We start from the raw sequence: 26970 nt of genomic DNA on the forward strand, positions 1-26970 counted from the left end.
TGTTCATCATTTGTTCTTTTAAGGTAGTTAGGCAGTTTTTTTGAGAATTTGTAATAGTATTATATATATATAAACTTTTCACATTCAAAGTACTCTGCAAAAAATGATTCATCCATCCATATAACCCCGTGAGATAAATTTTATCCCCATTTTACAGATTAAAATGGTTATGCAACTAGCTCAAGGCCACACAGTCAGAGCCAGTGCTGGGATTAACAACTCAGAAGATCCCTGGTCCCTAAACCCTGCACTCATTCAAGTAGATCACACAACCCTAGATAAAGGAGAAGATCTAAATGTACTGGATTTAAAAAATTATATATTTAGGCCAAGATTTTCAAAAGTGACTAGTAATTGTGTGTGCCCAACTTGAGACTCCTTAAAGGGGCCAGATATGCAGAGGATGGGTGCTCAGCACTTTCTGAAAAATCAGGCCCTTTTAAGGTATCTCAAGTCGGGCACACAAAATCATTAGCTACTCTCAGAAACAGTGGCCTTTTCGGTATTACGTTTGCTGCCTATGTTTTCTTTTCACGTATATGCTAATGAAAATAAGTCTTCTACTGTTTGTTTATAACCAGTGAGTGCACTGCTGCTTTAAAGGTGATAAAGGTTAGTGTTAACATGAAAGCTTCACCTTTGATGAATGCTGCAGAAAGAAAGGCATTACAGGAATTTATCCAGGAAGAGCGTGTCCAGCACTTAGTAGATAGGCATCAGTGGCAATGAAATGTGAAGATGACCTAAATTGTCGGGGCCTAACCAGGACTCATGGGGGATGTCATTAATGGCACCTGTGGAGTCTGAACACTAGTTTCAGACAGCCAAGCAGCTTCTGATCATGCCAGTTACAAAGACTGATCTAGCAGAGAAAAAACACGTTTCTCAAAGCAACCAGAGACTTTAAAATCCAACGGCTTCTTGAAGTTTAATTCTTTGTTCATTCACACTGTTTTCTTAAATTTGAAAAAAAAATACCTTAAAGAGAAAAAAAATCCCACAGATAAAATATCCCTGCTTTCTGTCACTTTGTATTTTCTTCTGGTGTCAAAGGCTGTAGAGCTCCAGAAAGGAAAGGAGTATAAATCAATGCAAACAAGCTGGAAGGAGGAAGGATAAAGTGATGTTTCTGGAAAAGCCTACAGGAGTTCCGAACGGAGAAAGACAAATTGCTGAGTGGTGTTTGTGTTGCAGCTGTGCCTAACCTATTTTGACCATTGCTATAAAAAAAAGATGTCTCAAAGAACCTCTCAATACTATTTTTATTTAGCCGAATTAAAGCATGAGCTTCTATTTTATGCCAAAACCGCTCACACTTGGATGCACACATTTTAGTATCCTAAATGCACAATTAGGCACTTTAAGAAAAGTGGCCCGTTTTCAGAAATGCAGAACACCTGAAAATTGCATTCAATTCAACAGGCTAGGTATTCAGCATCTTTCAAACTCACATCACTTTTACTTAGGTGCTTAAGTATAGATTTATCTTCAGGCACTCGCGTCTGAAGATTTCATTCTGTAGGTTTTGGTTCCTTGTGCACAAACTTTCTGTGCCTGCATCCCAGCTGAGTACCCATATCTGACGTAAGCAACTCAAGTAGTTTTGTTTGACATGATCTATGTATCTTATTTAATTACCTTACAGCAATAGCATCAAATTCTATAGTGACGCCATCAATCTTTTAGCAATACTTGATTACAGAGTGCGAATTAACCATGTTGATCATCTGATTAATACATTCCAATACCTTTGCCTATACATTAAATCTATAATAAAAAAGGCAGCTGTATTATCTCAAGTGAAGGAGACAATAACGTCCCTTCCTCCCAAGAGACAACAAGATGTTTAAGATTTAAAGTCGTGGTGGGAAAACTCATATAATTTACTCTTCTTGGGCCAGATTCTCCATTGCCCTGCACCTTTCAGTCATTTGCATCAATGCAAAATAGGTGCAAATTGTTACTGTTTGTAAATTATATCCGTTTTCATCCATTTTCCACTCACTTTCCACTGCTGTAAATGACTACACAGGGTGCAATGATGCAATGGAGAATCTGACCACTTAAATCTGCAAAATTGGGCTAGAGATCTCATAAGAACCGTCTTTTTCATGGTCTTTTCCTGCTGTAGTTTTGTTCCCAGCCAGAAAGAAATATTGGAAACAAAATAAGAAAACATTTCTGGAGTTCTTGAATTTTGTGTTCTTGATTCTATAGTATTGTAATTCAGATTTTACAGTTTGATTCTATACATAGGCAATGCTGTGCTGAGAGGGTTATTTTCCCAAGCACACTTCCTCATTAATAACTCAGAAGGCCTAACGAGGGAAAATGTAACCCTAACAAACAAACACAAAAGGCAGCCTAGCAGTCTACCAAACTTGGTGTGTATGTCCAGAAATCCAAAATATTTCCCACAAGTAGCTGAAAATGTCAGTTTAACACCTTTAGAATCTTTAATACCCTTTCAATTTTCTGAGAATTTAAGCAGCCTACAGTTTACAGGTAAAACAAGAAGATAATATATTACTTACATCATTCTGATCATCTTTTGCATTGTAATAGATGATATCATTATTCTGTGGGAAAAAAAGAAAAGAAAAATCATTCCATTAATTGAAAAGTAATGATGAATACAGAGGTCCATGGGCTAAAGTAAACCTGAATATATACACTTAAGGGTTGATCCTGAATTTTGTGAACACCCCTGTTAATTTCCCAGCCCTTAGTTAGTTCTGTCTTCTTTGAGAATCAACAGATATGACAGAGAAATGTCATTTATTTAGCACTTCTTTCCTGAAAATGTATAAAAGGTATATCAACAACAACTGGAAGAGCATAAGCTATGGTGGGGGGGAAGCCTACTAATGGAAGACTTATGAGAGCTATTTGTTTTAAAGATATATGAAGATAATACATGCAACAAAACAACCTATCAGGCAACAGACATGATAACTCACTAACTTTACAAATGTAAGTGGGTTATTAAGTCTTTCTTGCACATATTTCATTCTTCATGTTGGGTAGTAAAAATAAGCCCTGGGACTATGCATCAGAAGGACAATCTAATTGTTGTGGCATACAACAGAATGTAATGCTCCAGTGGATGAATGGTAACATTCTAAATCTGACAGAGCCGTGAACTAGCATAACATGAGCTACTGCTGGAATATCATTCTGCATCTTGATTTTCTGATTTCTCAAGATGGTTAAAAATTGGGAAATTTTCCCATGAAAAAGCAGTCACTTTTGTTGTATATCTATCAATCCTGTGGAATTCTGTAATGTGGACATTGCTCACCAATACACTGAGTCTGCTTTCCAATAAATATCACTTTTGTAACATATAACCCTTTGCACTTATTTACACCCTTCTGCTCAAGGATCTCAAGTGTGCTATGCTAAGACCCTAAGCCAGTAAAGCACTTAAGTATGTGCTTAAACTTAAGCACATGGTTAAGTATTTTGCTTGTATAGGAGCCTAAATCACAAGGCAATCATTATTGCCTGAGGTCAACCTCCAAAATCATTGTCATTTGTACTTTTAATCCTGTTTATATTAAATAATCAATTTTACAAGGATATATTTGAACTCTTACTCTTTCTGTAGGTTTCTATCATGCAATAATTGATAACTAAATGAAACATTAGCCCAAAACTGGGCTCACAAAACTGGGTGACTGGGCAACAAAATGGCAGATAAAATTCAATGTTGCTAAATACAAAATAATGCACACTGGAAAACATAATCCCTACTATACATGTAAAATTATGGGGTCTAAATTAGCCTGTTACCACTTAAGAAAGGTCTGGGAGTCACTGTGGATAGTTCTCTGATAACAGCCACTCAGTGTGCAACGGCAGTCAAAAAAGCTTACAATGTTGGGAATCATTAGAAAAAGGATAGATAATAAGACAGAAAATATCATATTGCCTCTATATAAATACATGGTATGCCCACATCTTGAATACTGCATGCCGATGTGGTTGCCACATCTCAAAAAAGATATACTGAAACTGGAAAAGGTTCAGAAAAGGGCAACAAAATGATTAGGGTTGTGGAACAGCTTTCATATGAGGAGAGATTAATAAGAATGGGACTTTTCAGCTTAGAAAAGAGACAACTAAGGGGGGATATGATTGAGGTCTATAAAATCATGGTTGATGTGGAGAAAGTAAATAAGGAAGTGTTATTTACTCCCTCTCATAACACAAGAACTAGGGGTCACCAAATGAATTTAATAAGCAGCAGGTTTAAAACAAACACAAGGAAGTATTTCTTCACACAATGCACAGTGAACCTGTGGAACTCCTTGCCAGAGGATGTTGTGAAAGCAAAAACTATAACAGTGTTCAAAAAAGAACTAGGCAAGTTCACAGAGGATAGGTCCATAAATTGCTATTAGCCAAGATGGGCAGGGATTCAAAACCATGCTCTGAAGCGGCCCTCGCCTCTGATTGCCAGAATCTGGGAATGGGCGACATGGGATGGATCACTTGATGATTATGTCTTCTGTTCATTCCCTCTGAAGCATCTGGCATTATCCACTGTTGGAGGACAGGATACAGGGCTAGATGGATCAATTGGTCTGACCCACTATGGCCATTACGTTCTTATGTAAACCAAGTAAATTTCTGCATCAATTTCTACATCTTTTACAGAAATGTATTCTATATATTAAAAGTTTATAAAAAGAACCAAAAATGCAAACCCTTATTCGCATGCATACATCTTACTCATATGAGTAACCCAGGCTACTCACATGAGTGAAAATTTGTAGGACCTGGACTCTAAAAGGAAGAAAGACACACCTTTTCCCTCATATACATATAAACATGTGAGACTCATTTGAAGAGTACTAACTATGAGTACAGCAATTCTGAAGTTCCAGGCTAAACAGAATTAATTTTTGATAATAATAAAGACACCATGTTGCGTGGTATTGGATGACATCATTTCACTTTGCTTTCCTCATCTCTCCAATAGAGAAAATGATGCCAAACAAACTAGGGAAATGCAACATAGATGGAGCTATTATAAGACGGGTACAAAACTCACAGCTCATCACATGCACAGACACATGAGGAAATTCCTTTTAGCACTAGAGATCAAAGCTAACTGTGAGTACATTGATCTTTTTCTGGCTATGCTACAACAAGGACAGGAGACACTGGATGTGGTTTAGTTAGGCCGTAACGTTATTTCTAAATCTCTGGGAGTACCTGGCAGATAAAATTCTAGAGTGCAGGCTATTGCACAATCATTTATGTAATTGATACAAAGACTTTAATGGTTCATGAGCCAAATTAGTATCAACATTACCCCAAAGAGCCACAGTAGTGTGAATCCATTGTTTTATTTACTTCCTCCCCCCCTCTAAAATTATTCTCACAGAAAAATGACTGACCAAGTATTATTATTTTATCAACTACAATTGTTTAACAACATAGTAAAAGCATCCTGATTGGTTAATAATCTAGACTGGTTAATAATTAAGTCAGACAGTGTTTTAATTTTCATGTGCTGCAAAGAGCCACAGGAGACACATTAAAGAGCCACTTGCAGCTCGCAAGCCTCAGTCTGAGTATCACTGGTTTTTATATATTCCAGTTATAGGGTATAGACTGTCAGCCCTCCCTCAGCCACCTTTCCCTTGGCCAACCCACTGCTGGGACCTCACCACTTCCTCCCACCCTCAAATGCAGGAGGGCTAAGGGGGCGCTATAAAGGAGCAGAGGGTTGACTTCTTGCTGTACCAGTCATAGAAACCCCAACCCCCCATTTCTGCTCCGTTAGAGAACACTTCCTTGAAATCCTTTACCAATCCATTTTATCTGATCACTGTATCCCTTCCCAATGGGAATACCTGTGCCGGACATCCACCCCACACTTACATAATGAGTTGGGACATCATAGCCTAACCCGCATTTCACCATTCATCCCAACTAAGTCCCCAACCTGCTGTGGGGAAAGAGAACAATCTGGCAGTGAGGGAAGTAATTTCTTCCCAGCCCACTGCAAAAGAACTGATGACGTGTAATGCTCACACTCGATCATGACAAACTCCCATGGGCGGGATGTGGGTGCTGCTCAGCCTGCTCCAGGTAAAAGAGCGCTTTTCCTGCACCAGTGTAGACTTCAACAGTGTTCCCTCTCTTCCGGTCACCTGGTGAGGGATGGATCAGCATCCCCACACTGACCTGGGCTGAAGCCACAACAAGTCGCTCTCTAGCCCTTAACGGGGAACAGGTTTTCCAACAAGCTAGACAACAGCCTCCACCGCTTAATGTGCTGTGAGGTCAGTCTCATAACCTGATGGTTCCAAAGGAGGTACTTTAGCATGTGGTTTGTGAAGAGAGTTGAAAGAACCAAAAGTTTCAGTTTCCTTCCATCCTGTTATTTCATACACCGTTGTGTACAGGCACACTTGGGAAAAATGTAACTGTCTGTTTAATTAACATTTGCTGAAGCTCTAAGCCTGCAAGATGCGGACTGCATCATATGTGAATTAGTCCATTGCTACTTCTGTTTGATCCAAATAACTAGGAGTATTAAAAACTACCTTTAAGCAAATGAAGCTCTCAGAAACATAAGGACAAGTTTAACCAAGATAAGCGCATAAGGAAGAAATTAAATCCTTGTTTTGTGATATATTACATTTTGTGCTCCTTGTAGATAGCACCTACACAAAACATAAACCAATAAGGACATTTTTATCTGTTTCACTACACTTTATACAGAAAGCATGACCTACACTGTATTATGATACATTGAAGCCAACACAAGCTCACAGATTAGATTCCTGGATCAGTCAAAACTTGAGGCCTATTTTTCATATTTAACCACCACTAGATGACAAGAACAAATTGTTTTGATTCTGATTTTCCACCAAATAGCTATTTATTAACTCCTGGGCACAGGGAATTTGAATCCACCCAATGATATATGCCAGTACACTATCCTGTCATTAGGGAAGTTACAGATGGTTTCCAGCAGGTCTAAAATGGAGGGTTTCCCTCCTACCCCACACCACCACCATTACCACCTTCTTCCGGTAATAATTTGGAGACTAAAATTAAACAAAGGAGGAAGTCATCATTCCCATTTGTGAGCACAGGGTTCACTTGCAAACACAGGTCTTGTTGTATAGTCCTGAATCATGTTTATGGGAGAAATGACCTCAGGTTATTCTACATTTAAATGAGAAATGTGTACATGACCACAATGGTTTTACATATTAGTGAGACTTTCCCAGGGGTGAAACTATGATAATTCACAGCCATGAATTCCTGTTGCATAGCAAGCAATTTAAGTATCTAACAATATCAAAAACAAATGATGATTAGATTTAGGACCAACTTAGTAATGTCACTTTTCTGGCTGTACAGGTTATCCTTATCCTGCCATGCTTTCATTGACCCTATTGTCTTCTCAAGTCACATTGATTTTGTGTTATCATTTCTGCCATTTCGTTGCTAGTTTTGGATATGAAGTAATTCCTATGGGCATTAAGGGTTGTATACATTACAAATTGAGTTATGTTAGTAACTCCCCAAGATACATCTATTCAACATACTGAAATCCAATGCCTCTGATTTCCAGGTCTGTACAGAGATTTGGGCAAACACACAGATAAATTAAACATGAATATAAGCATGAGAAAACATCCACTTTCAAAATATTTGCAAATGGAATCAGTACACACATCACAGTCACTAACTTAAAAGAGGCACACCATTTTGTCTCTTACAAAACAATTTGAGAGAGGCAATCCATTGACTCCACTGGTTGTAATCTCAGTTCACAACTAAGTGAATGTAAACTGAAGGCAAGCTTCAGGAAGCTTCCTCTCAGGAAGCACTTAACACTTTATAGGATCAAGATCTTTCAGTAAGGGGGTAAAGGGAGTAAATTTCAGAGAGAATCCTGTTTTACAGCACATTAATTATTATTTCGTGTTAAACAGTGCCAACTTACTTCTGTAAACCCACTAATACAGCATATTATGCATCCATCTTTAATAGACAGCCTGAAGAGAACAGCAGCCACAGAGTAAAACATCTTACTGTTACTGCCAATTAATGAAGTTACTCCTTTGGATTACATGGTAGAGGTGTATGATCTAAAGATCCTTGGTTCAAATCCCAGCAATGACCCATGAAGAGTATAGTCCTTATTAGTCCTGATCTAAACTGTTTATTGGTGGAAAAACAGTTTCTTGACAAAGAGCTTCCCTGCCACCACTGAAAAAAATATTGCTTTCCACAGAAAAATGTTGACTTTTTGAAAAAAATGTACACCCCAAACCCTAAAATTTTCAGCTTAAACAAATTTAAAATTTTGATTCAGAAATTACCCAGGATGCTCAAGGGATTTGTAATTATGTGCTGTGTACATTCCTCCCTGACTCTTTTTCACTCTGGGTGGCTCCCAAGACAGACTAGGTAGTCCAGCAAGAGGGGAGACTGCAGTGTTTCACATAGGAGAATGGAGACATGAGGAACCCAAACTACAACAGCACCATGGCAGCATTTCCAAGTAAAAAAAAAATCAGGTTTAGGCCAAAAAATACATATTTTCTTTTCAGAACTTCATATAATATAGGAAAACAAAGTGTTATCAGTATGGTTTTTAAAAAAAAAAAAAACAGTCACCAGGCACAACAGAAAGAGTACTAAAGTAGCAGTTCTCAAATCCATACAGAGCTAAACTTGTGCTGGCTCTCCTCATCACTGTATTTGCCAAAGAGATGTTATGAGATTATGAATGGGAAAGGAGACATCCATAGCAAAAATCACCATTAAGAAGTGTCCTATACTATGAAAATATTCGAGAATCCTTGCTTTATTGAAAAAACAACAAGGAGTTCTTGTGGCAGCAGAGGGGGAAAAGTAACATTCAAAAACCAGTAGGAGAACACTTCAATCTCCCTGGACACTCAATAACAGACTTAAAAGTGGCAACCCTTCAACAAAAAAACTTCAAAAACAGACTCCGAGACACTGCAGAACTGCAATTAATTTGCAAACTGGACACCATCAAATTAGGCCTGAATAAAGACTGGGAGTGGATGGAAGTAATTTTCCCCTCTGCTGATACTCAGACCTTCTTGTCAACTGTTGGAAATGGACGATGTCCACATTGATTGCACTGACCTTGTTAGCACTACAAAAGTAATTTCCTTCCTTTGATATTCATCCCTTCTTGTCAACTATTGAGAATAGGCCACTTCCACCTTAATTGAATTAGCCTCGTTAGCACTGACCTCCCACTCGGTAAGACAACTCCCATCTTTTCATGTGCTGTAATATTTAACTCATATTTAAATATTTAACTCATATTTAAGACAACTCCCATCTTTTCATGTACTGTAATGCTTTCTGCATTTTTCACTCCATGCATCTGATGAAGTGGGTTTTAGCCCACGAAAGTTTGTGCCCAAATAAATTTGTTAGTCTCTAAGGTGCCACAAGGACTCCTTGTTGTTTTTGCTGACACAGACTAACACGGCTACCACTCTGAAACCTTGCTTTATAGAGTCACCCTATACAGCACTGGAATTAATTACTGCACAAGTTATACTGTAGTAGGATACTGTATGAATAAATTAACATAGAAAATAAATTGAAGTGTTTTAAAATATTACATTAAATTCATATTTATCTGTTTATATATTCGACATTGCTGCCTTCACATCATCTTTTTCTACATCTTCTGTTCTTTTTTACATAAAATGCTGCCAAAGCAACCTAGAAGAGGTGAAGTATAACGTCATTGTTGACCGCAGTAATCCTGAGAGTAATGAAAAACACCAGGAAATATGTGGATATGTAAGAAACGGAGGAAACACACACACACACACACCCCCAGACAAATTTCTGGTTTCCTTCCTCTTGCTGCTATATGTCACATCAACCTTGTTTTGAACACAAAGATTAGAGATGGGCACAGTTTTTCAGACAATTTTTTTTCAGTGAAAAATGGAGATTCATTTAATTAATTCATGCACATTTTGCCAAATTGCTTTGGTTGAAAAAAGCTACTTTTAAAAATGTTTCATTTTGACATTTTCAGAATAAATTGTTTCTGGTTTTCAGTTCAAAGGGATTTTTTTCTTTCAAAGTTTCCTTTAGTTTTAGAAACATTTTAAAATAGTCAAAATCTAAATGTTTAGCTTTACCAAGGGTTCATAAATGCAGGTACAATTCGCAACTCTGATCCTACAATGTTCAATGCAGGGTAACAGTCATTGTGCCTGCACTGAACCCCATGGACTTCTCTCAACAGGAAGCAGGGAGACCACAACAGTTGCTTAATATCTTTAGTCAGGTTCCACGGTATTAGCTTGTCTCCTTCAAGCAAAGCGATGTACAGTCATCTTTTTTCTTGACTGCACAGTTTAATCATTTAACTGCTTTAAGACTATGTCCACCTCATTTTATGTCACAAATCAGTCCCAAATATTTAGCAAATAAACAGTACACGTATGCAAGTTTTGGGAACCATATACTTTAGTACCAAGTAAAAATGTTACTGAATTATGCTGTTTTGGCTCTCTTCACGTGGACATATCAAAATGGTTGAGCAAGAAAAGCTGAAATGGTCTGTTAAATGTTTAGGAAATGCCAGTCAATACTTCCCTTATCTGGCTTATTTGCTGCCACCCTGTGCAGATAAAGAACTATTCTTTCTGTTTCCTTTAGGATCATTATGATTCAACACCAACCTAATGGGCCCTAAGAGAAATAAGCTATCTAGCCTCAGTTCAATACCTGTCTTTGTCTGACATATACTTGTCAGGCACAGTTACACTTGGCACAAAAGAAAGCTAGATGTGACCTACAATAAAGACCAAATTCCTCCATCTGTATCTCGTGGTGTCTCTAAACAAAGTATTGCTGGGTAAAAAAGGTTCTCTATCTCATAAATAAAAAACAGAGCCAACCATTACAATTAATTAGTTTTCTAATAATGCTTTAAAAGTCTTGTTTAGGTTAAATTTCAGACAGGCAAAATAAATAAGAAAAAAAGAATATCAGCTAATAACATTTTCCCCTTAATCTTTGAGTTAAAACACTGATTTGCTTCCTGTTTCTATAGCCAACTTGCAAAAGCACAATAATTTAATAAAATAAAAATGGCTAAATATACAGGAAATAACTTAAAATTATTCAGTTTCTAAGAAACAGGAGAAAATCAGGTTGATCTTGTTTTAAAAAACAGGAACCTTAAAAAGAAAAAAACAGCTATTTTTAATGTGATTACTGGGCAAATAATAAAATCATAGAACCGGAAGGGACCTGGAGAGATCATCTAGTCCAGTCAAGGCAGGACTAAGTATTATCTAGACCATCCCTGACCATCCCAGGTGTTTGTCCAACCTGCTCTTAAAGTCCCCAATGATGGAGATTCCACAACCTCCCTAGTCAATTTATTCCAGTGCCTAACCACTCTGATAGTTAGGAATTTTTTCCTAATGTCCAACCTAAACTGTCCTCACTGCAATTTAAGCCCATTGCTTCTTGTCCGGTCCTCAGAGGTTAAGAACAACAATTTCTATTCCTCCTCCTTGTAACAACCTTTTATGTACTTGAAAACTGGTATCATATCCCCTCTCAGTCTTCTCTTCTCCAGACTAAACAAACCCATTTTTTTCAATATTCCCTCATAGGTCATGTTTTCTAGACCTTTAAACTTTTGTTGCTCTTCTCTGGACTTTCTCCAATTTGTCCACATCTTTCCTGAAATGTGGAGCCCAGAACTGGACACAATACTCCAGTTGAAGCCTAATCAGCGGCTTAGTAGAGCGTAAGTAGAGTAGAGCGGAAGAATTACTTCTCGTGTCTTGCTTACAACACTCCTGCTAATACAACCGAGAATGATGTTTGCTTTTTTTGCAACAGTGTTACACTGTTGACTCATATTTAGCTTGTGATCATATTTAGCTTGTGTCAAAACAGTGCAATAAATTCCCTGTCAAGAGATGATCTCCAGGGGTTGTGTGGGATGTAGTCACTATTTAGGGTTTACCTAAGGGATATAACATACTACAGAGGAAGGATCAGTATTTCTAATGTTACATTTCGTACAATAATTTACGAAGTATTCAGTTGTTCTAGTTCTGATCCACAGCTTGTGTGAGGACCATTCTGACTATTTTGTGCACCAGGATTGTCTCTAGATCTTATTGAGACCAATACAGGGAATGGACAATGCTCCTGTTATAAAGCAGACACTGGAAAATATAATGATGGAGGATTAAAGATGCTGCACATTTCTCATTACATCCATCTTAATAACCACTGCTTTTAAAACAGGAGAATTGGCCCTGTTTTTCCTGTAGGATGAATCTTTAAATTGTTTCTCTGCTCAGATTAATAATGAGGTTACAGCAAGTGCAGTGGTGTTTTTTTGTGATGTGAACACCTGCCTACTGTGAAACGAACTGAGATCATAGACTAATGGTACCAGACACAGGGTGACTGGTTCACTAGAAGGCTTTGTGTCAGATTGTCATCATTCCCAAGACCCGTAGGCCTGATCTTTCATACACATCAAACTGTTTATGAGGTGTTAGTGGTCATTGTGCCGCTCAGAAACCTTGGTAATGAGCACATATAAATACCTAGACAAGACAGATATGCACCCCACAAAAATCTTATTTTGAAGACTTTGAACCCAATGCTTATTATAAAGTAAGGAACCTGGGGAATGCATCCGATGAAGTGAGCTGTAGCTCACGAAAGCTTATGCTCAAATAGATTTGTTAGTCTCTAAGGTGCTACAAGTACTCCTTTTCTTTTTAATTAATTAATTTAATTAAAGGTTTCGGTTTCCAAATCAGATAATACTGGGAAGGCAGCTTCCTGTCAGATGATGGTGCATCCTCCATTTCAGTATATGATGATCAATGACAGGCTCAAAATTGTGTCTTATATACAGAGCATAAATATGCACTACCTAGTAAATCAGACATCAGGAAATTAACACCACTGTATTGATAAGTTTGTTGCTGACACCTCCTCTAGTGCATGCCATAAGAATGGTCATTGTTACAGGGTTCCTAGACTAAAATGTTTCCTACTTGAAAAGATCTTTCCAGAGCATACACATACACTTTAAAATGTGTACTTTATTTTAATTTGCATTGCACTGCTGCCAAAGTAGAGGTAATTTTTTTAAAAAAACAGGCTGATTTTGTAAGCTGTTATATCACAAAAGTATCTTAGTTGCTAAAGTCAGAGGAAAATTGTTGATGATCTCAGATACCACAGTGTGGTAACTCTTGAAAAAATATGCTTTTTTTTATGCTGATCATAATAATATACCAAGCTATTTATGTAGCCAGAAAATCAGAAATAGAAAAGAGTGACTATTTTCATCAGCCACACTGATTTAGGAACCTTAATAGGTTCCTGTACATTCTGATTTTGCATTAAACTGAGCAACAGTTACCTCATGTTAGTATCAGGTTTTGCTGTAATTTAAGTCACAAGCCAGGTAGATAAAAATACATTTTTTAAAGAAAAATTTAAAAATCCAGATTTTTTTTAAAAAAATACATTAATACAGATTTTAAAAAATAAACAGATATAAAATTAAATTTATAATCTATGTTAAGGCCTAAATTTACTATAGTCTATTAAAATTATTTAAATTAAACACAAGAAATAATATTTAGTGTATTTTACAGTTCTTTACAGGGCTGTGTTTGTGACCAAGGTGGATTGATATAAATCAAAGTGATTTAAATCACTGATTTTATTCATGATTTAACTCAGCAATTTTAAATTGATTTAAATAATTGACTTTAATTGTGTTTTGCATTTGTACTTTTTAAGTTACCTTTCTAAAGAAAGGTTGATTCTCATTGGTTGATAGCCATGAAAACATGTTGCAATTAAATGTAGCTTTTACACAAAATTTGGTGCTTGTTGTTGCTAACCTGGAAGATACACTTTATACACTATACACATTTAAGATTTACCTAGAATAGCTTAGGTTAACTTACATTTATTCAGATTCTAAAGTTTTACCCGTTTTATATTAGAAAATGGAGAATGATACATTTCATATTTACAATATTTTGTGTGTGTGTGTGTGTGATTTGTGTCTCTGTTTGGATAGAAATTCAAATTAAGTTAAAATGTACAAACAGCATCTTCAGGTTTTGTTATTTCATAAAATTACCTTAAAAGTGCTGGATATATAAGAAAAAATGTGTATCAAAATATGTTTTGCATTTAAAACTAACTGATTTATTAAACAAAGTAAGTGTTGTATGTAATTAATTAATTTAACAGATTTTTTTTTCTGGTCACCGTGTCGTGCAAGATTTTAGAACTACTAGATTGCACCCTCTGACCTAATTTTAATTCATAGACTGGAAGAGAAAAACAAGCTTTCTTACTTTTTCAGCTCACAATTGCTTTATGAACTTTGAATGAATGAGACATTGAACTGAACGGTTTGAATCAATGGACATGAAGAGAATATTCTCTCTGCATCTGCTACTGCTGTCAAATGCTGGTTTAGCAGTTCAACCAAGTCTGGTTCCAGATGCTAGAGTGATATCCAGCAGTTCAGTGCTTTGACTTTCTTTAACTTGGCAGCAAATGTGTGATTCTTAATATTATTTCTTGTGTTTAATTTAAATAATTTTAATAGATTATAGTAAATTTAGGCCTTAACATAGATTATAAATTTAATTTTATATCTGTTTATTTTTTAAAATCTGTATTAATGTATTTTTTTTTAAAAATCTGGATTTTTAAATTTCCCCCATTAGAACTGTTATAAGAACTAGTCTTTTGACAACCCTGTCAGGATGATTCTTAATTTCCTACTGTATAAGCTTCCACTGAAAAAATGAAGCATCTACTTTAGATATTACTTACAATTAGGCAATAGGATAAAACACAAAAGCAGATTAATGTGGTAAAATAAAAGTACTAACTACCGTCCCCAAGCCCACAAGGAACAGCTGCCACAACTGAACAAATATCTTCATAATGTTAAAACGTACACTTCAATCAGATTCTTCAGTGAAGCTTCTCTACATAATTGTTGTCTATTCTGACATATTATAATACTTTTTAATAGCCTGGGCATCTTCACACCAAGATTTCTTATTGTCCAATGTCTATGATCAAAAGCTAATCTCTGTTGAACATAAAAATAATTGTCATTACAATGAGGAAAGCTTGTTAACATTTTAGGATTTTTTTTCCTTATTGCAACTGAAAAATTACACCCAGAACTCATTGCTACCAAACGAAGTAATTTTTATGTAAAATCCCAAAGTCCAAATATAACAATCATGTAGGGATGAAGACTCCACTACTTCAAAAACATTACTGCCAATAACCTTTGCCACATCTGATTACGGCATCAAGATCGTCACTGTAGCAGTTATCTGAGGCGAAAATGTGTCTTCAGGTGTAAGACTCTGATTTGTGACAAGCCACAAGTGCTACAGTTAGCGCTCTGGGTCTGTCACAGAGGTTGTGGAAGTCACGGATTCTGTGACTTTCCGCGACCTCCGTGACTTCTGCAGGGGCCAGTGAGGTAAACTCTGGGACGGCCACACCAGCTGCTGCTCTGGTAGCCCCCAGGGCAGGCAGAGCCACCGTGGTCAATGGCCCCAAGAAGTGGTCCCCAGGCAGTCGCCCAGAGCCCCTGGCAACTGTGCCCAGGCAGCTGGCTGGAGCAGCTGCTGTCTGCTGGCCCCAGCAGCTGGTGCCTGTGGTCCCGATATTTTTAAGCTCCAACTTTCTACAGCCAGCCCCTCCCGGACTAGATAGGCAGCCAGGAAACCCTAGCACCTCTCTCTCCTGACGTTGCACCTTGAGGGTGGAAGGTATCACATCAGTGCATCCTTGCTGCCCCACTACACCTCCCAGCCAGGCCTCAGTGTTCTTGGCTCCACTGTAAAGAAACAGAAAAGCTTTGTATCTTACAAACTCTTATCTTAGTAAAAAATACCTTTAGAAGAAGACTCACAAATGCAAAATGACAGGCATAAAGTAGATTTTCTATGAGAAGCAGTGGTTTTAATAAAATGTTTCCAAGTAAAGTGAGTTACAGCTCACTCACTCTCTGGAGTCAGTACTACAATCCCATAAACTAAGCACATGGCAAAATGGGCTGAGGGGACGGACTCTCTTAATCTGTTTTATTCAGACACTGTAATTCCACAAACTAGCTCCCCAAACTGCTAATCTTTTGATCACAGCGACAGAGCATAACCAACCTGGTGTGAGTTTTCTGTTTCTTGTTTTTTTAATATGACAAAATGCAATTGATTGCAAAGAAGATTTCCAGGTGGGGAAAAAAATGAAACTAATGTATTAACAGCTAATTAACCTCTATCATACAATACTATCTGCTTAATTAAAGTACTAATGTATGTTTACCCTAATTTACAGTCTACTAAATCCATATTTAATGATAGATATCAATATACTAAACAGAGAGAAAAGCAAATTGCATGCTGATTTCATCTGCATTTTAAGTACAGGTGCCCCATACAGATCACAATTTTATTTCCATAGCTTGGATGTGAAGGCTAAACCAGGTTTGCCAGTCAAAAGTAGCTCAGCACTGCCACCCAGAACTCAGCCTCAGGAGTATGTCAATACACAATGAACTAGACTATTTCAATAACACTGCCCTATCATAACTGTATGTAGAAAATGGTATTCTGATTCTAATTGCCAAGCTCACAGATAGCTGTGACAAGCTCACATGGAGAAAGCTTTTAAGAAATAATAGACGATGCTCTAAAACCATTTATCTTTATGAAAATTAATGCGTGTGTCTGCTACTGCTCTGCTAACAAGCAGCAAGCGCTGGAGCAAGACGGTGAAATCCTGCTGTATTAGTCAATCGATGAACAGATTTGAATTAGAAAATAAACAGATGACTGTATCCTCTCTTCTCTTACCTTCAATGGTGCTCCAGCCTATACAATAAGGGTGCATTCTTAAGTGGACTTCAGACTGTTCAATATAAAATGCCCTCAGTGAATTAAATGGTAGGGTCCTTTGTCTGACTTGATGAAGGTGAGTTTCCCCCCTCTCCTCTTTAATAGCAAGGGAGCCTTTGAGGAGGCTTGTAGAAAGGGGGCCATTTCCCCTTTAAGACACTCACCCCAGGGTTATCTGCTCCATATAAGAAGCAGGAAACAGCCAGGGTCAGCTGGACCAGGTTGTGGAGAAGTACAGGTTTTGTCATAACCCAGTGTAGCTTCTTGATCAATCTGTCAGTGAGGGGAAAAGAAATTCCCTCCCAGCCCTTCAGGCAAGACAAGATGTTTTTTTTGCTTTACCCACAGTGGGTTTGGGACCTAGGAAAGTAGGAAGGCAGGAGTGAGGATAGGCGACCACAGTGGTCACCAACCAGCAGATCGCGATCACTGAGACTGAGATCGTCAGAGACTCCATGATCAACCAGGCGATCAACGGTCCGGAGGCACAGGCTCCCTGTCTGCCTTGGCCCCGCACTGCTCCCAACCGGCAGTGGCTCCTTGGCAGGGGTGTCTCCGTGCCCTTCCCTCATCTGCAGGCCCCACCCCTGTAGCTCCCATTGGCCGGGAGCTGTGGGGGTGGTGCTTCCGGATAGGGGCAGCACGCGGAGCCACCTGCCCCTCCCTACCCAGGAGCCGCTGCTGGACTTGCCAGCCGTGTCCGGGAGCAGCATGGGGCCACGGCAGGCAGGGAGCCTGCCTAGCCCCACTGCACCGCCCCCTGGGAGCTGCCTGAGGTAAGCTGCACCCAGCCAGAGCCTGCACACCAAACCTCTCCTGTACCCCGACCCCATGCCCCAGCCCTGCATCCCCCTGCACCCAAACTCCTTCCCAGAGTTTGCACCCCACACACCCTCCTGCTCTCCAACCTCCAGCCCGAGCCCTGAGCCCCCTCCTGCACCCCGCACTCCCTCCTGCACTCCAACCCTCTCCCAGAGCCAACACCCCCAGCCCTCCTGCACCACAAACCCCTGCCCCAGGCTCAGCCCAGAGCCCCTCACAGACTCCGAACCCCTATCCCAGTCCAGTGAAAGTGAGTGAGGGTATGGGAGAGTGAGCGATGGAGGGAGGGGGGACGGAGTGAGCGGGGCAGGGCCTCAGGGAAGGGACGGGGCAAGACAAGGGTGTTTGGGTTTGTGTGATTACTGTTATTTCTACATTTTCTTTGAGGTAGACCCTGGGTTGCACCTAAGTTCAAAGAGTGATCAAGTTCTTAAAAAGTTTGGAGACCACTGGGCTGGCATGTCACAACTCATTATCTAAGCTGGTGGTGGATGTCTAGTACAAATACCACATAGAATGGATACAGTAATCAGATAAAATGGATTAGCAAAGGATTTAAAGGAAGCATTTTTTTAAAGGAGCAGAGAAAAGGGGTTTGGGGCTCTTACAACTGATACAGCAGGGAGTCAACCCCCCAGTCTTTTATAGCCCTCCTTATCCCTCATATTGGGTTGGCAGGCCCCAGCAGTGGGTTGGCTGGGACCAGGATGGATAAGGGGAAGGGCTGAGGGCAGCCCCCCAAGTATTTAGAAAGGATTATGGAATTACCTGCACTGTACAATTTTATATGCTGGGTATTCCCAGATATTTAAAGAATAAAATTGCAGCTTAATTAAAATGACATCTAGTGCCTCCTGTCTTTCTTCAACATTGCCTGAAAGTAGCATTTACAGCTGGTTATTGATCATCGGGTTTATTCCTACCCTTCTGTTTCCCAAAATCAACAGCAACAGTGCACCAAATCTGCCAAATTTAGTGGCAACAATAAATGGTGATCTCAGTTGATTAGAAAGGGTTGCCAGGTATCTGGTTTTCGACCGGAACACCCGGCTGAAAAGGGACCCTGGTGGTTCCTGTCCATACCGCTGACTGGATCATTAAAAGTCCAGTTGGCACAGAGTTGCCAGGCTCCCTACCTGGCTCTGCATGGCTCCAGCAGTCAGAGTCCTGCCTCTGCCCCAGGCACTGGCTCCAGAGCTCCCACTGGCCAGAAACCACAGCAAATGGGAGCTGCGGTGGCAGCACCTACGGGCAGAGGCAGCATGCAAAGCCACCTGGCGTCTCTGCCTCGGAGACAAGGGACATGTCGCCGCTTGTAGAGAGCCGCTGAGGTGAGCGATGCCCGGAGCCGGCACCCCTGACTTCCTCCTGCACCCCAACCCCCTGCCCCAGCCTGGAGCCCCCTCCCACATCCAAACTTCCTCCCAGGGCTTGCACTCTGCACCCCTTTCTGAGGCCCCTCCCACATCCAAACTCCCTCCTGGAGCCCACACCCCATACCTCTCATTTCTAGCCCCACCCTGGAGCCCGCACCCTCAGCCAGAGCTCTCACCCCCTCCTGCACCCCAACCCCCTGCCCCAGCCCAGTTAAAACGAGCAAGGGAGTGATAGTGGCAGAGAGCGACAGAGGGAGGGGTGACGGAGTGAGCAGGGGTGGGGCCTCGGAGAAGGGGCAGGGATGGGGCATAGGGAAGAGGCGGGGCAAGGGTGTTCAGTTTTGTGAAGTTAGAAAGTTGGCAACCCTATTCAACTCCCATTGCAGTCAATGGAAGTCTCTTGGATCAGACCCAAAATGAGCGCAAGAAGGCCTCCCAGGCAGATCTCTGGCCTTGAACTTATTCAGCTTTCTGTCACAGTTCATCTAAACGTTTCACAGGACTGTGTCAATTTCAGCAATATTTTTGATGTTTAAAAGTTGAAAATAATAGTTTTGGCTGTCTCATTTCGATAATGTAAAACATTTTCTTTTGATAAGGTAAATGTTTCCATTCAACTTCAACATTCCGATTCCTTTTGTTTCAATTGTTATATTCTAATAATTTATTAATATATATTGGCTGTCAATTAATCACAGTTAACTCAAGTAATTAACTAAAAACAAATTAACTTGATTAAACATTAATCATGATTAATCACAGTTTTAATCATACAGTTAAATGAATAGCATACCAATTTAAATTTATTATAAATATTTTGGATGTTTTTCTCCATTTTCAAATATATTGATTTCAATTACAACACAGAATATAAAGGGTAAAGTGCTCACTCTATTATTTTTATTACAAATATTTGCACTGTAAAAAAATAAAAGAAATAGTATTTACCAATTCACCTCATACAAGTACAACTTACAAATGTGCACTTGTAGGCTCTAAAGTTTTACATTGTTGTATTTCTGAGTGCAGTTATGTAAAAAAATAATTCTGCATTTGTAAGTTGCACTTTCTTTTTACAATGCAAAAATTTTTAATAAAAATAACATAAAGTGAGCACTGTACACTTTGTATTCTGTGTTGTAACTGAAATCAATATATTTGAAAATGTAGAAAAAACATCCAAAATATTTAAATAAATGGTATTCTGTTATTAACAGTCTGATGAAAACAGTGATTATTCACATTTTTTGGTAATCTCACGTTTAATAGTGATTTTTTTTAATTGTTTGATTGCCCTAATATAAAGCTAAATATGATACATATAAATATATTAAAATAAATTGTTAATAGAATATCAAAATTAATCAACACACTAAAGTTAAAATGAAATGTTTTATCTTAACTAATGACATATTATCAAAATTAGATGATTCAGCATCATTGAGAGATAGTTGAGAGTATGATAGTTCCAATTTTTCAGAATTTTTCTTTGACAGGAAATTTCAAAATTGTAGCTCTTTGTTCTGATTCACTTTTGTTTAAAAAAAGTCAGAATTTCCCACTGAACGCAGTTTCTGACCAGCTCTGCTAATCTTTCTTTGTAAATTGCTTTGGTATCTGAAGATGAAAAGCACTACAAAAGTCCTAGGGGGGGGGGGGAGAGAGAGAGAGAGAGAGAGAGAGAGAGAATATTATACTCAACAGTTTAAATGAAACATCTTGGAGACAATACCCTAATAAAAAACAAAGGATGGGAGAGATGAAAATAGAGTAATTTTTTTCTCAGTTATTTGCACCTCCACACTGTACAAAAGCCTATTGCAAGTAATCTGTTACACGATGACAATATAAGACCAAAAAAATTGCAAAAATTATACCATTCACTTTTACTAGTCTTCTTGTATTTCTTTCCATGTTAGTTCTCTTGCATGAACAAGTGGAGAATCTGTGCGTGTGTGCGTGCGTGTGTGTGTGTGCACGCACACACACGTGCACCCACTCTCACACGAGGAGAAAGAACACGCTGCATTTCTGCAGGTACATGAAACTCACAGGGCCCCACTCTCCTCCGAGTTGTAATATTTCAACCGTGTGTAACAGAACAGAATTTGGCCTTCATATACCAAGCACAGGCCTGAGGCAAAGGCCATTTAAATCAGTGGAAGGACTCCTTAGGCCTTCCATTGAGCTCTGGATGAGGCCCAACGTGCCTAACATTCATTCAGAAATCATTCTCTTTTTTCTGGAAAGATTTAAAATTGTATTCTGGTTTATACCACCGCCTAAAGTCTATCCACTGAGTTATTTCCAGAGGTAAAAATGTTACACTGCAGCTGGAGCTGATGTACTGCTAGCACTGTAGCTCGCTAAATTTGAAGGAAGATTAGAGAGAAGCTATCAAATCTCTCCATTGCCTCTAAAGCATGCCAAAAAGGTAATGAAATTCAGGCCATTTCAGACCACATATGCTTTTCCAACTGTTTGTCTCACCCACATACAAATGTAACTGGCACCATCACTTAATGATTGTAATGGGGCTCTCACGAGATAAATCTTACCCTCTTTGTAGGGTTGATTTGAATGATTTTTCTAAATCTCTAAGATGTGTCGCAATGACAACTAGTACAGGTGGGCAGATGCCAGGTTTAAGGAATATCCAAAACTCACCCAGTTAATAAGGAACAAAAACAATCATACTCTAATTATTCAGCTTTGACATCTATTATGTGTATACCCTGTCTACAATCACTAGAATAAAACAACATTTAATGGAATGTACAGTATTTCAGCACCACAAGGTAACTACTGAGTGTGTATAAGTACAACCGATTTTATTACTTATTTAATACAAAAATGAAGTTAAAGATGACTCTTTTTGGTTAGTCTAATGAATTAAGCTAGGGAAACTGAGAGATGTTAAGTAACAAAGGTCTGTATCATTAATCATATATTAATGATAGTTATATTTTTTGTCCAAATTAACAATTTAATTGTACTGGTACAAAATTGGCACCAATCACTTATTACATTTGTAGGTCTGTTTTTAGGTTTCCAAAATAGTTATATTTTATATGTAAACTTAAATTTAAAATTTTTATTCTTATAACTTTCCTTTTTTTAGACCTAATAGAAGTTCTTCCCTGCAACTCAGTTTTGGGAAAAAAAAAAAAAAGAGTGGAAAGATACTAAAACCCACAGATTCTCCAATACTAAGATATAATAAAACTAATGACGGCAGAGATTTTCTTTTAATTTTTCCAGTTCTGCAACAAAACAAAACCCCACAAACAAAACTACTGAACACTTTATCTTTGGGAAGTGGAAAAGAGTAAGGCCTGGTCTACGCTACGAGTTTATGTCGGATTTAGTAGTGTTAAATCCGAATTAACCCTGCACCCGTCCACACAATGAAGCCATTTTTTCAACATAAAGGGCTCTTAAAACCGATTTCTGTACTCCTCCCCAACGAGGGAATTAGCGCTGAAATCGACATCGGCATTTCAAATTAGGGTTAGTGTGGACACAACTAAAAGGTATTAGCCTCTGGGAGCTATCCCACAGTGCACCATTGTGACCGCTCTGGACAGCACTCTGAACTTGGATGCACTGGCCAGATGTACAGGAAAAGCCCTGGGAACTTTTGAATCTCATTTCCTGTTTGGCCAGGCGAGCTCATCAGCACAGGTGACCATGCAGTCCCAGAATCGAAAAAGAGCTCCAGCATGGACCGAATGGGAGATACTGGATCTGATCACTGTATGGGGAGAGGAATCCATGCTATCAGAACTACGTTCCAAAAGACGAAATACCAAAACATTTCAAAAAACCTCAGAGGCCATGACGGACAGAGGCTACATCAGGGATGCAACACAATGCCACGTGAAACTTAAGGAGCTCAGACAAGCGTACCAGAAAACCAAAGAATCAAACGGATGCTCTGGGACAGAGCCCCAGACATGCTGCTTCTACGCTGAGCTGCATGCAATTCTAAGGGGGGCTGCCACCACTACCCCACCCCTGTCCGTGGACTCCGAGGATGCGGTACTCTCCGCCATGGCTGAGGATTTTGCAGATGGGGAAGATGAGGAGGAGGAGGAGGAGCTTGGGGAGAGCACACAGTACACCGTTCTCCCGGACAGCCAGGATCTTTTTATCACCCTGACTGAAATACCCTCCCAACCCAACGAAGCTGGACAAGGGACCTCTGGTGAGTGAACCTTTTTAAATATAATACATGTTATAAAAGCAAGCATTTTTTAAGATTAAGTAGCCCGGAGGACTTGGGATGCATTCGTGGCCAGTACTGCTACTGGAAAAGTCTGTTAACGCGTCTGGGGATGGAGCGGAAATCCTCCGGGGACATCTCCATGAAGCTCTCCTGGAGGTACTCTAAAAGCCTTTGCAGAAGGTTTCTGGAGAGAGCAGCCTTATTCCATCCTCCATGGTAGGACACTTTACCACGCCATGCTAGTAGCAAGTAATCTGGTATCATTGCATGACAAAGCGTGGCAGTGTATGGTCCTGGAGTTTGCTGGCATTCAAGCAACATCCGTTCTTTATCTCTCTGTGTTATCCTCAGGAGAGTGATATCGTTCATGGTAACCTGGTTGAAATAGGGGAATTTGATTAGGGGATATTCAGAGGTGCCCTTGGCTGTTTTCCTGTGGCTGAAAAGAAATCCTCCCCGCTGTTAGCTACGGGGAGGATTTCTTTTCAGCCACAGGAAAACAGGGGGGCCCATTGGTGCTAAGCCATTCAAATCTGGCTAGCAGGGATGTTCCCTGATACCAGCCAGGCGGTGGGGGGAGGGGAAAAGCAATCATCCCAGAGAATTGGATGGGGGGAGGGGGTTAGTGTGGTTTCTGCTGCGGCACGTTAAAAGGAAAAATGCAGCACTAAATGGCCAACTCAACGGGCTTTGCTTGGTATGGGAAAGGAGGGGACTGCTGTTATGAAGGTTGCAGAAGCCAAAAAACTATGGCTTACCATGGCCACCTGCAAGCTAAATTCTGTTGCCCGGCCCTGCGTGTGTGATCTCTAACACCAAAGCCACAGGCACTCAATATAAGATGCAAAATGCGACCTTGTACCAAAATCACATGTGCTATGTAATGTGAATAGCATTGTTCACTGTGAAAGAGTATAGCCATTGCTCTGTAAAATGTATCTTTTAAAATACTTCACTCCCTTTTTTTCCTCCAGCAGCTGCAAATGTTTCAAGCCTCCCTCCTCCATCCCAGAGGCTATCTCAGATAAGGCGACGAAAAAAAATGCACGCGCGATGACATGTTCTCTGAGCTCATGCAGTCATCCAGCACTGACAGAGCTGTGTGGAGGGACACAATAGCAGAGTACAGGATGGTGGCCAATGAACATGAGGCAAGGTGGCAGCAGGAAGATCAGAGGAAGCATGAGGAAACACTGGGGCTACTGCGGGATCAAATGGACATGCTCCGGCGTCTGGCGGAGGTTCATGAACAGCAGCAGGATCACAGACTGACGCTGCAGCCCCTGCTTAACCGCCCTCCTTCCTTCCCAAGTTCCATAACCTCCCCACCCAGGCGCCCAAGAACGCAGGGTGGGAGGCTCCAGGCACCCAACCACTCCACCCCAGTGGACAGCCCAAGCAACAGAAGGCTGGCATTCAACAAGTTTTAAAGTGGCCTTTTCCTTCCCTCCTCCCACACCCCACCTGGGCTACCTTGTGAGTTATCTCCCTATTTTTATAATCAGTTAATAAAGAATACATGTTTTTTAAATGATAGTGATTTTATTTCCTTTGCAAGCAAGCTGTGATCGAAGGGGGGAGGGCGAGTGGCTTACAGGGAATTTAGAGGCAACCAAGGGAGTGAGTTTTCATCAAGGAGAAACAAACAGAAGTGTCACACAGTACCCTGGCCAGTCATGAAACTGGTTTTCAAAGCTTCTCTGATGCGCAGTGCTTCCTGCTGTGCTCTTCTAACGGCCCTGGTGTCTGGCTGCGCCTATTCAGTGGCCAGGCAATTTGCATCAACCTCCTACCCCGCCATAAACATCTCCCCCTTACTCTCACAGAGATTGTGGAGCACACAGCAAGCAGCAATAACAATGGGAATATTGGTTTTGCTGAGGTCTGCGCGAGTTAGTAAACTGCGCCAGCGACCCTTTGAACGTCCAAATGCACACTCTACCACCATTCTGCACTTGCTCAGCCTATAGTTGAACAGCTCCTGACTACTGTCAGGGTGCCTGTGTACGGCTTCATGAGGCATGGCATTAAGGGGTAGGCTGGGTCCCCAAGGATAACTATAGGCATTTCAACATCCCCAACAGTTATTTTCTGGTCTGGGAAGTAAATCCCTTCCTGCAGCCGTTTAAACAGACCAGAGTTCCTGAAGACATGAGCGTCATGAACCTTTCCCGGCCATCCCATGTTGATGTTGGTGAAATGTCCCTTGTGATCCACCAGGGCTTGCAGCACCATTGAAAAGTACCCCTTGCGGTTTATGTACTGGCTGCCCTGGTGGTCCAGTCCCAAGATAGGGCTATGCGTTCTGTCTATAGCCCCACCACAGTTAGGGAATCCCATTGGAGCAAAGCCATTTAGTATGACCTGCACATTTCCCAGAGTCACTACCTTTGATAGCAGCAGCTCAATGATTGTGTTGGCTACTTGGATCACAGCGACCCCCACAGTAGTTTTGCCCACTCCAAATTGATTCCCAACTGACCGGTAGCTGTCTGGCGTTGCAAGCTTCCACAGGGCTATTGCCACTCGCTTGTGAACTGTGAGGGCTGCTTTCATCTTGGTATTCTTGCGCTTCTGGGCAGGGGAAAGCAAGTCACAAAGTTCCATGAAAGTGCCCTTACGCATGTGAAAGTTTCGGAGCCACTGGGAATCATCCCAGACCTGCAACACTATGCGGTCCCACCACTCTGTGCTTGTTTCCCGGGCCCAGAATCGGTGTTCCATGGCATGAGCCTGCCCCATTAACACCATGATCTCCAAATTGCAGGGGAACGCGGTTTTAGAGAAAAGTGTTCATGTCCTCATCACCGCACTGCCGTTGCCTCCTCACCTGGTTTTTCAGGTGCTGGTTCTGCATACACTGCACGATAATGCACAAGGTGTTTACAATGGTCATAACTGCTGCGGTGAGCTGAACGGGCTCCATGCTTGCTGTGCTATTGTGTCTGCTCCTGCTCGGGCAATCCAGGGAAAAGGGTGCGAAACGATTGTTTGCCATTGTTCTGACGGAGGGAGGGGCGACTGACAACGTGGCTTACAGGGAATTAAAATCAACAAAGGGAGTGGCTTTGCGAGAAACAGAATGGCCCCCTCAAGGATAGAACTCAAAACCTCAAGGATAGAACTCAAAACTGGGTTTAGCAGGCCATAGATTTCACGGAGAGAGGGGGGAGAAAATGAATACAAAACAAATCTGGTCTATTTCTTATTTTGATCCACTTCATCTATCTTTATACATCTTGCTAGCAGCCAACTGTGCAGTACGACTGCTAGCCATCGTCATCTCCTGGGTGCTCGGCAGAAGACGGTGCAGTATGACTGCTGGCCATCATCTTCTCCTGGCTGCTGATTAAAAGACAGTGCACTGCCGGTAGGACTGAATCGCCATGAGACAAAACTTAAAAGGGAAATGACCTGGCTGGGTCACTCCCAGGTTTCCCCAGGTGCCCTTGACCTCATCGAGGTTGGTTAAAAGAGCACCCTGGACTACGTCGACGACAGCTACCAGTCATACTGCACTGTCTGCTGCCAAAAGGCAATAAACTGCTGCTTTGTA

At 40.4% G+C, this 26970-nt stretch overlaps 1 protein-coding gene across 4 annotated transcripts in view; it reads right to left on the reverse strand.

Annotated features, from left to right (window-relative positions):
- The window catches only part of CACNA2D1 (calcium voltage-gated channel auxiliary subunit alpha2delta 1), a 683143-nt gene that overhangs the window by 322397 nt on the left and 333776 nt on the right, over nt 1–26970 (reverse strand). For all 4 annotated transcript variants that reach the window (XM_073328631.1, XM_073328632.1, XM_073328633.1 and 1 more), the window contains exon 5: nt 2535–2579. In XM_073328631.1, coding sequence (XP_073184732.1) covers nt 2535–2579 — 45 coding nt within the window. The remainder of the gene's footprint in view (nt 1–2534; nt 2580–26970) is intronic.

The sequence above is a fragment of the Lepidochelys kempii genome, chromosome 1 (genome assembly GCF_965140265.1).
Source record: "Lepidochelys kempii isolate rLepKem1 chromosome 1, rLepKem1.hap2, whole genome shotgun sequence".
NCBI lineage: Eukaryota > Metazoa > Chordata > Testudines > Cheloniidae > Lepidochelys > Lepidochelys kempii.